This window comes from Syngnathoides biaculeatus, chromosome 7 (assembly GCF_019802595.1).
Source record: "Syngnathoides biaculeatus isolate LvHL_M chromosome 7, ASM1980259v1, whole genome shotgun sequence".
NCBI lineage: Eukaryota > Metazoa > Chordata > Actinopteri > Syngnathiformes > Syngnathidae > Syngnathoides > Syngnathoides biaculeatus.
This window is the reverse complement of record NC_084646.1, coordinates 8,807,230-8,823,000: the sequence shown is the minus strand read 5'-3', so window position 1 is coordinate 8,823,000 and position 15,771 is coordinate 8,807,230. Positions and strand designations below refer to the sequence as shown.

General features: G+C 45.0%; 1 protein-coding gene across 1 annotated transcript in view; it reads right to left on the bottom strand.

Moving 5' to 3' along the window:
- Window positions 1–15,771, bottom strand: part of LOC133503699 (zinc finger protein GLIS1) — a 133,350-nt gene that overhangs the window by 25,739 nt on the left and 91,840 nt on the right. Inside the window, exons 6-7 of the mRNA XM_061825563.1 lie at window positions 7,933–8,094; window positions 2,487–2,585 (exon numbers count right to left, since the gene is read on the bottom strand). Coding sequence (XP_061681547.1) covers window positions 2,487–2,585; window positions 7,933–8,094 — 261 coding nt within the window. The remainder of the gene's footprint in view (window positions 1–2,486; window positions 2,586–7,932; window positions 8,095–15,771) is intronic.

The window sequence follows — 15,771 nt, the reverse complement described above, 5'->3', positions numbered from 1 at the left end:
TAATCGGATTGAAAATTGTTGAAGTTTGTTTTATACTAAAAGCGGGACTGGTAATAATAAAAAAAAAAAGCTTGCAATGCGGAGTGTGATTAAATGTGAAGACAATTTACAATTTTGCTAATTCAGCAAGAAACGTGAAGTCAACGCACACGACGTGCTCAGCGCTAGCACACCGTCCCGTTTGTTCAGTTTTGAGTCTTTATTCAGCGGTATTAAAAAAAAATAATAAATTCCAACCTCAACTTGTGACGTTAACTTGAGCTGATGTGTTTAAAATGAATCAAATGCGGCGCTGTCGTACTTGAAGTCAATCACCGGGACGGGGCAAGGTCAGCTCCGGGGATGTTTTCGTTCATCGCCGTCATTCCGAACCTCCCAATCAGAGAATCGCAACCCGGTGGCTCCCTGGCATCTTTTTCACACCGACGAACGGATCGACACGGTCGCCGCCGCGTCGATCTCCCAGCGCGACGAGTAAATGCGTACACAAGCTACGGCCCCTCCCGGGAGCAACATTTATCGCACGTAATCGGCGCTGCGCCTTCCACCCGCCGGCGACGCTCCCAAAAAGCGCTTTCGCTCCGAGCCCGCTCCAAGCGCGCAAAGTTAAGAGCGCTCGTGTTTGACATTTGTCCATAACATCTGGGCCACGGGGGGATCGCGCATTACGGCTTATTAACAACGCTACGAGCGCACATGTGTTTCCCTTTACGAGCCCGCAGCGAACGGAACACATCACGCGGCCCGCGACCATCCGCAACAATGAGTCCATTCTCCCTCTTATTTACTCATTTCCAGTCAGGGAGAAGAATGAGCCTTTGACCGTGAACACAATGAGTTGCGCTCAAACCTGATCCATTGTGGCGAAAATGAAAGACAGGCCCGAGCCAAAGCCAAATTGCTCGGGCTAAACTGTGATAATGTGCAAAATGCAATGTTTGACTTGTGCGAGGTCACGCGGGTGGGCGGGAAACCAACGCCACGTACTGGAAATTGCACTCCGGCAAAGGGGTGGGCCGACTTACGGGCTCAAGGGCGACATCCCGTTATGTTTGTCTATTTTGGGACAGGTGGGCCAAGTCGTTTGTGCCGATACATCATCGCCGTAAATTACAATAGGGTAGAAAAGTTCATTTATTTCAGAACTCGTACATTACATTGTCATTAAACACGTTTAAACATACTGCCCATTTGCTACAATCAAAATCATTTTCTTTGTTTCTTAATCGTTACGTTCTACTGAGGTAAATTACCGTAATTTCCGGCCTGCAAGCCGCGACTTTTTCACACTCTTTCAACCCTGCGGTTTATGCGGTGATGCGGCGCTAGCTTTAGTGCGGCGCTAGCGTTAGGGCACCTGGTTATAAGCCTCACTACACGGAAAAGTGTTTAATGCTAGCTTGCTTTAATGCTAGTGCCGCGATAACGCTAGCCCCATGCTAATGCTAGCCCCCACGTTAATGCTAATGCTAGCGCCGCACTAGCGTTAAACTCTTTCTGTGTACCGAGGTGCGCTCGGTAGGCCAGGAATTACGGTAATCTTTTGTCTGGGTCTAATTTACTGAGACGAGGATAAACATCCATCCATCCATCCAATTTTTTATCCGCTTATCCTCACAAGGGTCGCGGGAGTGCCGGACCCTATCCCAGCTGTCAACGGGCAGGGGTCAGGTTACACCCTGAACTGGTTGCCAGCCAATCGCAGGGGACATTGAGACAAACAGTTGCACTCACAATCACACCTACGGGCAATTTAGAGTGTTCAATTAATGTTGCATATTTTTGGGATGTAGGGGGAAACCGGAGTGCCTGGAAAAAACCCACGCAGGCACGGGGAGAATACGCAAACTCCATACAGGCGGGGCAGGGATTGAACCCGGGTCCTCAGAACTGTGAGGCCGAGGCTTTCCAGCTGCTCCACCGTGCCGCCCGAGGATAAACAAATATGCAAATGAGATATTGTACTCGCCGTTTACAGCTTGGTAAAAAAAAAAAAAAAAAAAAAAAAAATGAAGGGCCCGTATCAACACGGACCTTGAAAGTGGAAATTGAAAAATGACGACGCTGGAAAAGAAAAAAAAAAAAAAAAAAGAGGAAATCTAAAGAGTGACACAAGCGTGCGCGTTTATAAGAAATATTGCATAACCCAGTTTTATTAATTGCTACCCTCTTCCTGAAAAAGCTACGCACACACCAAGAAGAGGATTGCATGGGGAGGGAGTGTCGGTAATAAATTAAACATTTCCATGTGCTTTTGAATACGTGATTCAAGACTAAAATAATAACAGCTGCTTGAAAAGGATTTTGAGGAGAGGTTTGGTGGCTCAGGTCCCCGGGAAATAGCCTGTACCCCCCCCCCCCCCCGCTACGCCCCCACCCCTCCACCGTACTACACACTTCTCAGATATATGAATAAATCATCCATGCGATATGTTGGATGTGAGGGAGATGCTGCATTTTCTTTCAAATCTTACCTTTCTACGCACCTGTTGCTCTTTGGCCGAGTGGATCTTGACGTGCTTGCGCAGGGAGCTGGGATCCGTGTATCGCTTGGTGCAGCCGGGGATCTGACACGCGTATGGCTTCTGTACGAAGAAAAAATGATTATTATTCCGATTTAGGGGAGTACAGCGCGACAGGGGATGCCACCGGGATCAAAGTCGGAGGAAATTAGATTTGGGTGGGGGCGGAAGGGTGCGGGGGGAAGGTAAAAGGTTAAACTTGAAGTCTTACCTTCCGGCTGAGGAGGGGACAGCGAAAGTGAAGGAAAAGCGAGAGGGGAGAACACGACAATTTATTATCATACAACAGCCGCAACACAATTCAATTGATGTGGAATGAGCAACGTTAATTCAAAAAAATATATATATATATGCATATATCTTGCTTAGTAGATCAGAAAAGTTCATTGAAATGAATCAAGCATAAGATCACACCACCAAAACGTTTTCTATCATTTGACATCTCAACTAATCAAAAATAATAAATTCATTTCAACCATTTTTACTTCACTCTTGGGAAAACGATCAACTGGATAATTCAAGGGCAACAATAAAAATGATATTTTAGCTGAGCTCAGAGCTCTAAAACTAGAGGAACGTAAAAGGTTGTTTTACTTAATTAATTTTAAATCGGGAGGCCTGGTGGGAAAGCTGGTAAAGCGCTGGCCTCACAGTTATGAGGTCCCGGGTTCAATCCCGGCCCCCCACTGTTTGTTTGCACGTTCTCCCCGTTCCTGCGTGGGTTTCCTCCGGGCACTCCCGTTTCCTCCCACATCCCAAAAACATGCAACATTAATTGGACACTCTAAAAATTGCCCCTAGGTGTGATTGTGAGTGCGACTCTCTCTACGTGCCCTGCGATTGGCTGGCGACCAGTTCAGGGTGTAACCCGCCTCCTGGCCGTTGACAGCCGGGATAGGCTCCAGCACTCCCCGCCCCCCTCGTGAGGATAAGCGGCGAAGAAAATAGACGGATGGATAATTTCAAATCTGATCTTGACCGAGGAGCGCTCAAACATACCAATTTGATTTGCCGTAAACTCACAACCTCGCAGTAAAAGTAGACTCGGGTGCAAATTTTGCGTGTGCATTTTGTCCAATTTGAGGCCCTGGAGCTCAGTGGTTAGAGCACTGGTTTGGTAATCCAGGGGTTGTGGGTTCGTATCCCACTGGGGCCTCCACTCCCTGAGAAGGCTTGCGTCAGGAAGGGCATCCGGCGTAAAAATTGTGCCAAACATATATGTGTGTTCATCTGAGATGACACGCTGTGGCGACGCCGAAAGAAACTTTCTATTTTGTCCAATTTCTTTTGCGCTCTGACGATGGAACGACAAACGACAAGTGTAAAGTCGGGAGTTTCCTCATCAATTTGGTTTCTCGTCATCGGCCAAGCAAACACAGCATGGCGTGTGGCAACCGGGCTTTTATTTTTACCCCCCCCGCCTCAGGAACGAACATAAGATGCCTATTAAAGTGTAAGTCGATCCAGGTCTTTATTAGCCGCGCCTCGGCGTACGTTGACGGCCTCTGTAAATAAGCCGATTTTTGTTATTCCGAGGCGCTTCCAGTGCCACTCATCTGGGCCGTGTTTGTTTTGCGGCCCCGCGTGGTGCGGCGCGGCGCCTCGAGTCACCGAAAATCAAGCGTGACTTCTGTGTAGAATAAATATCATTTAGGCTTAAAAATCATTTTCCTCTTAAGTGCTCTTGGCAGGGCGGGCCTTTTAGCAGGGTGTTAATGTGAAGCCGTAAGCAGCCCCCCCTCTACATTAGCTGTATCATTTGTCCTACTTGTGGAAAGAGTGGGTGGTGGGAAACTTGACTGATACAATAACAGAAGGCCACATTCAATATTGTACCTTTGCGGGGGCACCGACTGTTGCTTTCCAGCGCAGGTGCGACACGGTCGACAAATACAAATACGGGCGAGAAAGAAAAAGAAAAGTCACAAAATTCAAGTCTTTTCCCTTTCAGTTTTGAAAATCTCAGGACGTTTTTTTTCTTTTTTTTTTTAATTCAACGGAGTGTTAATAAATACCAAAAAAAAGTCTGATTAAGTTAAGATCTGTTTTGCTTGTTGAATCAAGGACGTGAAAAAGAAAAACAAGAAAAAAACGATACAGTGTATATGGAAGTAGATTAGTGCCACCAGGATTTGAATTTAAAATGTAAAGTGAAATAGAATTTGAAATGTAAAGTCATGTCATCACCCAAGCCGCTTATCCTCACAAGGGTTGCAGGGAAAGGTGGAGCCTATCCCAGCTAGCTTCGGGCGAAAGGCGGACCGCACCCTGAACTGGTCGCCAGCCAGTCGCAGGGCAGATATCGACACCGTCACTTAGCGGGAATCGATCCCACGCTGCCGTCTAAAATTCACGGTTTGTGCCACCAGGCAGCGTGACTTCAGGTCAGAACCGAACAACCAGCCAATCGCAATTAAACTTTCTTAGTCACGTGACGTCGCATACCAAGAAAGCGTAAGTGGATTGGCTGGCTGTTCGGTTCTGACCTGCCGGCACAGACGGTGAATTTCAGACAGTCACTGTGCCGCCTTATTTCTACCAGGTGAAGTTAAAACAAATGAAAAACGCTTTTTTTAAACACCAAATTGCTCAACCAAACCATGAAATTCTAGCTAACGAAAGTCCACTAGCTTAATGCTAACGCGTACGATGTAATTCGAGCTACGAGTGCGGTCTAGTAGCAAATCAAACTCGTACCTGAAGGAGCACTGTAACGTGAAATATCATCTATTGGCTAATGGTAGTTACCATACATGCTTACGGTTATTATAAACTTTCAAATTTACCCCACACAGAACAGGAATGCATACTAACACCGAATACAGTAATACTCTGTTTTATATTTTCTGTGTGGTGTGGGAACCATGACAGTCTGCCTCTTTTTCTTGCTCTACGTGATACCGCGTACTTCCCAGGAGAGCTCGACGCTGCTTGGCGTTTTGTGGCAGAAGGCGGTACTGCAACTCTATATTTGGACTTGCCTACACACACACACACACACACACATATATATATATATTATATATATATATATATATATATATAATATATATATATATATATATATATAAAATTTAAAAAAAATCCTACATAAAACCAAGGTTGAAATTGGAATTGGATGACACTGAGAAAAATGACAACACTCACTGAAAAAAAAATCTGATGACTCACATTGAAAAACATCATAATATAAAAAAGAAAATATGGCAATCTTTTTCAGTGCCAATGCGTTTTTTTTTTCTCTACAAAGCCGGCATTTATTTTCAATGCCAAAATTGTTTGGTACTTAATGCTCTGGGCTCCATGTGAGCACAACCTGAAAATCCCAACGAAAATAAACATAATACAGTCAGGTGAGTGTGACTCCATTAAGTTGCCTTTTTTTTTTTATGTCTTCTGACGTTTGACTTTCCATCTTTTCGCTTTCTATAGCGCGTGTCCTCGTCGGGCCGCAAGCCGCTTTTTGGGGCGAGTCCTGGGGGGTACGCCCGGGAGCGGTTGCCAGCCAATCACAAGACGAGCACATTGACACCCGTGGACAATTTGGACTGTCGAACTAGTAGCTCAGAGGCCACGCACAGCCTAAATTTTCCCTTTGTCTTAATTCAAAACAAGTATGTTAAAAAAAAAAACAAAATCTTTCTATTTCAGGACTTTTTATTCTGGCGGTATGGTGGAACAGCTGGAAAGCATTGGCCTCACACTTCTGAGGTCCTGGATTCGATCCGGGACCCGCCTGTGTGTCGTTTGCATGTTCTCCCAGTGCCTGCGTGGCTTTTCTCAGGGTGCTCCGGTTTCCTCCCACATTCCAAAAACATGTAAGATTAATTGGAGACACTAAATTGCCCCAAGGTGTGATCGTGAGTGCGGCTGTTTGTCTCAATGTGCCCTGCGACCAGTTCAGGGTGTACCCCGCTAGCCTCCTGCTCGTTGACAGCACTCCCCGCGACTCTCGTGAGGATAAGCGGCGAGGAAAATGGATGGATGGATGGACTTTTATTCTTCATTTTAAAAAAACAATGTCAGATTTTTTTTTTTGAGAACATTTTGCATCACTTTATCAATTACAATGTGAAATTGAAATTAAATTGGATTTTAAAGATCAAAAGTTGAAGTTACAGTCAGTATTGCACTTTTAAAGTACGTAAATCAACACAACAAGGAATTATTATTACCATTCCATTTCCTATATGAGCACAATAACTCTCAACATGATCCGTTGTCGCCACCACCACACCGACTACGACAGTCCAACTTCGGTTCGCGACCACAATCCGTTCCAGAAGGCGGTTCGAGAAGCGATTTGTTTGAAAACCGAATCGATATTTCTCATTGTTATTGTTATTTCCGTTTTTTTTTTCGCGGTGCGTTCAAATTCACAATGACAACGCATGTCGTGGGTCAGCTAGTCGGGTTGAGCGTGTTATATTATTTCCCGTTTTTTTCGCGGTGCGTTCAAATTCACAATAACAAAGTGCGTCGTGCGTCAGCTGGTCGGGTCGCGCGCGTTATATTATTTACGTGTTTTTTTGCGGTGCGTTGGAATTCACAATAACAAAGCGCGTCGTGGGTCAGCTGGTCGGGCCGCGCGGATTATGTTATTTCAGGGGTTTTTCGCAGTGCGTTCGAATTTACAATAACAAAGTGCGTTGTGGGTCGGCTGGTCACGCCGCGCGCGTTATGTTATTTCTGCGTTTTTTTGCGGTGTGTTCGAATTCACAATGCCAACGCCGCGTTGTGGGTCAGCTGGTCGGGCCACGCGCGCTTTATGTTATTTCCGGGTTTTTCGGCGGCATGGGAATCCACAACAAAGCGCATTGTGTATTCGCTGGTCGGGTTACCGATTTTTGTTCGAAAACAGAAGCAAAAAAAAATCTCAATATTTTCATTCCAAAAACCGATTTCTTCGAGAACGGAGACGTTCGAGAACCGCATGTTCAGTGTGTATATATTTTTTTCACTTTCGAATTGATCCCGCTAGCAGGAGTGTAGCTCCTTGCGGGCCAGGCTTCGGCCCGCGGGCCGTATGTTTGACACCCCCGATTTAACGCGTTCAATGAAGCTGACGTGGATGTTTTTGGAATCCGCAATGAGGAAAAACGTGGAAAAAAAAAAACGTACGCGATCACAGTGAGAACGTGCAAACGCCACACAAGTTTGAACCCAGAACCTTGAAAAATCGAGACGGGTGTGCTTAGTTCACAGCGCGGCGGCGTCCGGTCATCGCCAAGTTATAAAAAGGATTGTAACGTATGCTACGTGGGCTGTTCGGCGCTTTCCGTCTGTAACGACTTCCTTCTCAATCCTCGAGAGAGCGCATCGAGCGTTGTAGCTGCCGGCCAAATATCGATCGTGCCTGGAGAAAAACCAGAAGATCAGACGGCGCAGACCGCTCGCCCGTTTTTCTGACCGTGTCCAGGTGAGTGCGCTGGTGCTTGGCGCGGTCGCTGGAGTTGCTGAAAGCTTTCTGGCAGCCGGGGTGCTGGCACAGGTACGGCTTCTCCCCCGTGTGGCTCCTCAGGTGGATCTTCAAGTTCTCCAGGCGCGAAAACGCTTTGTTGCAGCCCTCGAACTGCGGAGGAGACGGGCGGGTGGTTAGGATGGGAATGCGTGCGACACGGCAGAACGACGCCGGCTGCCAGCTTGACTTTCAAGTTGAATTTATTCCCTAAAAACTCATCCAAAAATCATCCCCACCCCCTCCAAAAAAATGAAATGAGGAAATTATCAGTCCATAATAATAATAAACATTATAAAAAAATAGTAAACAATCTAAATATATATATACACACATAAATTCTATAAATTGTAAACAATGCACAATTAAATTTCAAAAATTAATGTATGCAACTATATATATATATATATATATATATATATAGTGCAGAAAAAAATGGAAAAAATTAACTACTAGTCACTGATGTAGTATGTGGCACTTTTCAAACAGTATAAGGAATATATGCCTGTGAGTATTTGTGTATTGTCTGTCTACGTGTGTTGCGGCACCATTTGGACAATAAAACCCCTCGTCTAACACCACCACATAGATGCTATTCTTTAGCCCCTCTATGGCATTTCCAGTTATGTTTGCATGAAGCTAGTAGATTTAAGCGCAGAGTTATATGGTTGTTATGATATACAATGTGAAATTTGGAGTTGAACTCACTGCCGCCATCTTGTGCTTGTGCCTCAAATTGAGCTTGCAAGTCAAAGCATATCTCGAAAAATTAAGATCTCAAAAGACTTGCAATTCGGTGGATCAACTGGAAAGAGTTGGCATCACAGTTCTGAGGTCCCGGGTTCAATCCCAGACCCGTCTGTGTGGAGTTTGCATGTTCTCGCAGTGCCTGCGTGGGTTTTTTCTCCGGGCACTCCGGTTTCCTCGCACATCCCAAAAACATGAAACATTGACTGGACACTCTAAATTGCCCCTAGGTGTGATTGTGAGTGTGACTGTTTGTCTGTCTCCATGTGCCCTGCGATTGGCTGCCAACCAGTTCAGGGTGTACCCCGCCTCCTGCCCGTTGACAGCTGGGGTAGGCTCCAGCAGTTGTGCGACCCTCGTGAGGATCAGCGGCTAAGAAAATGGAAACGGTCACTCGTTCCTCAAGACACTGCTGTCTATATCATACTAACCCATTTTTGGGGATACTGAAGCACACCAATAAGATAACAGATGACAAAAACTGTTGAATGTCCTGCTTAAACAACCTCGAAAAATGTAACACAATACATACAGCAATCGTGCTAGGTTGACACGCAAACGTTGCCTGAAAAATAGTTTGCTCCACCCAATCCCTCGCCGAGTGGCCTCAGAGCCTTCCAGTGCAAAGGAAGAACGCACCTTCAACTACGAGGAGGGACGTTCCTTACCTTCATCTACTCAACAACGACACACGATTATCATTACCAGGCCTCAATTTTGCGATAATTAATCGTAAGTCACTGTTCATTTCGTTAGGTAGGAGTTAGCTGACGTATTGCACAATCATAATAATGAAAAAAAAAAAAAAAACCAAACAGAAATAGCAGAACCGCAAAGTGTGAACCGCGACATGGCGGGGTTAACGCTACTCTTAATGCGTCTGCGTTTATGCATCAAGGTTCCCCCAGAAATGATTAACAGAACAAATCAACAATTCAAGTTACAATTGATATATTGATCACAAAAAATGTATTCGAAACATTGGACTCGTCAAAGTCACCACTGCGGAGAAACATAGAAGCTTATCCTTAAAATGAAAATCCCAAATCAGAATCGCTGTGCGGCTTTTCAACGGACGGGAACTGAATTTGATTTCCAATTTTAGAGAAACAACAACAAAAATGCGTGCGTTCCAAAACTTTTGACTGGTAGCATCAAAATTTTTCGAACATTTAACAATTATTTTTTTCATCAGTCAACTTTTTAAATTTATTTTTGTTTTTACCATTTCAAGTTTTTCATATCCATCCATTTTCTTTGCCGCTTATCCTCACAAGGGCCACGGGGAGAGCTGGTGCCTATCCCAGCTGTCAATGGGGAGGAAGGGAGGTACACCCCGAACTGGTTGCCAGCCAATCACAGGGCACATGGAGACAAACACGCACACTCACAATCACACCTACGGGCAATTTAGAGCGTCCAATTAATGTTGCGTGTTTTTGGGATATGGGAGGGAGTGCCCGAAGAAACGCCACGCAGGCACGGGAAGAACTCCACACAGGCGGGTCTGGGATCGAACCCGGGACCTCAGAACTGTGAGGCCAACGCTTTACCATCTGATCCACCGTTCCATCTCATTCAATATAATAATGTAAATAAAATGAAAAAAAAATAAAAAACAGAACAAAAATTGATAAACTGAGGACATGGGTTCAATCCCGGACGCGCCTGTGTGGAATTTGCATGTTCTCCCCGTTCCTGTGTGGGTGTCCTCCCACATTCCAAGAACATGTTCCATTAATTGGACAGTCTAAATTGCCGGTTCGTTGCCTTGCGTTAATCAGTTGCATTCACTGCCTGTGGGACTCTCCGCATCTACGCGTAAGTTACAGTAACCCTCGTCACAGCGATTCTGTGCCTTTAAGTTTAATCCAGTCCCGTAGATTAGTTTGCTTCAGAGTCATCGAACCCTTGCTGTATGTCTCTTGGATCCCACCTAGCCTAGCGTTTCTGTGCCTCTGCCTTGTCGGACTGTTACACCGTGTATGACCCAGTTTCCGGAATAAAGTACATTGAACATTATGCCTTTGCCTCAAAGTCCTGCATTTGGGTCCTCCCCCGTACTGGCGGTTCGTGACAAATGTACGAACTTCAGCACATCCGTTGTTGGTTATCAAGCACAATTGCACATTTCTACCGCTACTGTGTAGTCGGTTAGCTACCTAGCTCGACACATGGCGAGCTCTACTCCTGCACTGCGAAACTGTGTATTTCCTGGACGCTGACGTCTTTCTTTAAATCCGCAGGCGAGGCGTCGATGCTGCGGTCGAACCCCGAAACTAAAAAGGAGACCCTGGAAGCCTGTTAGCTTGCGCGACAGCACATCTCGTCGCGTCGTAGCCGTCAGAAGCTTTAAGCGGGTATATTTTCATGGAGGGATGTGTCGCCATAAGAAAGATGCCTGAAGAACGAGCCTTTTTGTTTTTTTTTTGTTTTTTTTAGCGGATACGCCCAAATCGTTTGAGTGCGCCCACAACGACAGATGATTTTTCCTTCCGATTTTCTTTTCAATTAAAAATTGGCAATGTTTATGAACAACACTCTTCTGTGTAGTGTGTCAAATTTATGTTAAAATCATTTATTTGTATATTACACGGACAACACGTACAGTAGTTGAATCAGCACTTGTACTTTTTTTTTTTCGTTTTTGTCTCTCTACTTAAGTACAGACGGCGAGTACTTTCGCCACCTCTGGACAACAAAAGCCCTCACTGTAGCATATACAATAATTCTTCACAGCCAGTTTCTTGGCCGGTGCCTGCGCCTCCAGGCGACACCGCCAGTCGGTTTCCCAGCAGCCTGGGAAAAAAAAAAACAAAAAACCTCAGTCCATCTCATCATGCGCGCCGGTCCCAAGTAATAATACGCTCTCGGCGATAAACACGTTTTCCTCCGTGGAGCCCTAACTACAATTTAGCCTCACTTTTTTTTTTGTTTTGCACAAAAGAATGCATTGAAACGGTGAAATAACCCGCCAACCCCCCTCAACCCACCCTCTCTCCAGGCCGCTGTTTGCTTTTGTCTTCGACGGGCTGCACGTCTCGCCGATGTGTCGGAAGGGGGTGCCGATGTCCGTTCCCCGCAAAGGCCCGCGTCGGGCTTTCACGCCCTTTTCCGCCTCGCCGTGACGTCCGACACGACGGGCGAGGGTGTCGACATGCGCGTTTCCTCCGCGTGTTTGCGTCAACGTTTGCCGCTGATTTTAAGGTGGATGGCGCTCTTTGCGAGCTGGCTGCTGATTATCCTCACGAGGGTCGCGGGGAGAGCTGGAGCCTATCCCAGCTGTCAACGGGCAGGAGGCGGGGTACACCCTGAACTGGTCGCCAGTCCATCGGCACCATCACTGAGCGGGAATCGATCCCACGCTGCCAGCGCCAAAGGCAGGCGCGTGTACCACTGCACCGTAGGAGTCAAACTCTGGCCCGCGGGCCAGATCTGGCCAGTGGCGTGGCTATATTTGGCCCACGGTGCAATTTCAAATCTGCTCGAAGCCAGCTGGGATAGGCTCCAGTTTTCCCGCGACCCTTGTGAGGATAAGTGGCTTGGCTTTCATTCGGCTCCTTGTTAGAGAAGAGCAAATGATGCAAAATGTACTAAACTGTTAAAAGTCTCTTTTTTCATTTAGTTTGATGTTTTAACCCTGAACTCCATTTTATGTCTAGAACACGTTAAGGACAAGCACAGCTGATACAAAGTCCTGTACGTAAATATGAAATGAACATACGATTAAAACAGCACAGTTTGGAAATGCTAACAAAAACAAGACGGTCTCAAGCTGTGTTGCAATTTTCAACGGCTGTTTTTGCAACCTAACGTTTACTTATTTTGCGTGTAGTCAATGGTGCATCATATACTTCATTCATTTTATGCTCAATTTCAGCTGCAAACCACAGACGAAAGAAAAACGTGGTTCCCAAAATAATACGCAGACACGGCGCAGCTACCGGACCGCCGGGACAATTGCGAAAGCCGCGCCAGGTCGGATCCGCTCACCCGAGCCGCCGCCGCCATGACGGGCTTGGGTTTCGCCGATATTAAATGGAGCGGCGGTGAATAGAACGCTCGGCCCGGGCGCCGCGTGTGTGAAAGAAGACGAGCGGGGGATGAGCCTCCGTCGAGCGCCGGGCCCATTGGACCCCGCGGTGTCACTCTCTCCTCCACCGCAACCCGATCTGATACGGCCTTCGCTAACGACCCACGCGGACTTCATGCACAAAGTAACAATTCACGCTGCTTTTATTCCTCCCGCGTGCTTTAAACACAATTACATATTGCGCATTTAAAACAACCCCACAACTTTGATTCATGACAAGCCGCTTAGCTTCACGTACAAAACGCCACGGATAAGCTAATGTTTACCATCGACGTTGTTTTGTTTTAAACCGTTTAAACTTAACAAGGAATGTGAACACAAAAATCAAAACAATACTCAGAGGCTTTTATTATTTATCCTGTGTGAGAAATTATTAATATTCCTAAAGATCACTGCGTCACAAGAGTTGTGTAACTCGTCTTTGTTTTCATCGGATGATTGTATTATACTGCCCCCTGTGGCCAAGCCACGCACAACAGAATAACACATATATATATACACATAACAGAATAACAATAACAGCAATAAATGTTACAGAAACCTTTTAATTGTTAACATTAATTTTTTTTCCAATGTGTAATATTATCGTGAACTGTGTTTTTTTTTAAACAATAAACTTCAACATTTTTTATTCATTTTATGGGAGGTAAACGAATGGATTATAACGGAGCCACAAATTCAACACCCGTATATTCACTTTTTGTGTAACTATTTTTTCAAATTTTTCCAATATTATAAGTAAAAAAAAAAAAATCCCTTTTGTCTTTTTGTATATATCTGCAGTTATTCAAGTATGGGGGGGGGTTACACAAACATTTTAATCGTTTACATTTAATTTTTTTTTCAATGTGTAATATTATCATGAACTGTGTTTTTTTTTTTTTAAACAATAAACTTCAACATTTTTTATTCATTTTATGGGAGGGAAACAAATGAATTATAACGGAGCCACAAATTCAGCACCCGTATATTCACTTTTTGTGTTACTATTTAAAAAAAAAAAAAAATCCCTTTTGTGTTTTCGTATATATCTGCAATTATTCAAGTATTTGGGGGGGTTTTAAAAAATTTTCCAAGGCAATTTTATTGGGTGTCGATTACAGTCCATTTGGCTTTTGTTTCACGAGGGAACGATTTTCCGGTCTTCGACCTCCTTCTCCAACCTTCCGAGCTGACAAGGCAAACAAACGCTTCTGTAACAAATTGAGCCGCTAACGTCGACGTCTGCGCCTCAGCGGGGTGCGTTTCACGTGTCTAAAAAGTAACGTTGCACTCCACACAGGCGGGTCCAGGTCCATTGAACCCGGGACCTCAGAACTGTGAGGCAAACGTTTTCCACCCGAGCCGACGTTCAAATAAAGCAAACAAGTAAAACTGCCGCTTACACAAACTGTAAAGTCACTCAGTTAAAGAGCAGATACTTCGAAAATATGTACAATCATGACGTATTTCCGCTTCATTATTTCCCATCACCGGGTTATGCGTCCGCCTCCAATTCAATTTGTTCCGAGAACTTGTAAGTCCTGCAATGAACTTTCAAAACAAAACAAACCAACAAAACATTCACTGAAAGGATTGAAAAGCATCATAGAAAGTTGCTGATGCATCGAATTTCCACAAGACTGACCAGTCGCTGACAGCGTTGCGGAAAAGTCCCAAAAGGATCCAAAACCGCGCTCACTTGTAAACGTCGCAGCGCGCGCTCCTTTGGAATCAACTCCAACTGCAGTTGAAGTGATGGCGTTCCGTAAACGGCGAAACGTGGTGACGTGAAATTAATCTTCCCTTGGATATTATCTGTGAAAACAGCTTAGACGGCTCTAATCACTAGAATTGCTTCAAACGTGTTTGGTTTTCCTCTCCGAGACCTCCGGCTGAGGTAAACCGGCAGATAACCGCGGCGGAATTCCATCCCCGTCCGGAGGGTTTTCGGTTCGATCACTCCGTAAACATTTCGGATGACGGCCGGGTCTTGAAACGACCGAAGAGAGGGGATGAAAGGTCGCGAGGGTCCGAACTGGTGGCCTTCAGGGGAAACAAGAAAGCCCGACGGTGTCAAGCGGGGCGAAAAGGAAGCAGCTAGGAACCTGCCACGGATGGTGACAAACCAGCCTTTGTGGAACTGTACACGGGAGATAAATGTGCCTGACGACATGCGGGACAGGTCGCTGATTAATGGCCTCTGCTAGCAGCCTTTAGTGAAAAACAATCAGGGAAATCATTTTCGGAAATACAGTTAAATGCCAGAAGATAACAGCAAAACAACGGTCTCGTAACCCTTAACGGAACGGATATCTGAACAAAAACACTGGCAAAACACGTGTAGACGGACGGTATTACAATAAAAATTATTCTAATCTTTTTATCATCAGTGAAACAACAACTATTATCACTGCAGCTTACTGACGTTAGTCGTCGCCGTCTCCTTCCGTATAGCCGGATTATGCCGCCCACTGGTGGCCAGAAGGAGCCGCACAGTCATAATGAATTAGCCACGATGCACAAACTCTTTTTACTTTCTTACTGAATTACTTGTGCTCTTATAAGACACAATATTCAACATTTTTTTTACATTACAAAAGATGGACAGCAGTACCTTCCTTCATTTCCAATTTTTTTTTTTCATGGAAAAACGAACATTTGTCCCGTTTTTAACATTGTATCATATAAAAACAAAGCAGAATTCAAACAAATAAATTGGTTTTATATATTATAATCTGCAATTATTGTAAAAATGAACCTATGATATAATTTGAAACTTCTGATTATACCCTTGATTAATCGGGTAATTGGAATAAAAATTGATTTTGCATTACTAACTAACAACGTCAGGTGCAGGTATTAATCTTGTCCGCTTGGTTTCGCCATCCTTACATTCCACAGTATCTGTGACTGAGTGTGTGTGGCTTTAAAAAGTGGGGCCCCGCCTGGTGAGTGACGTGGGAGCCGGT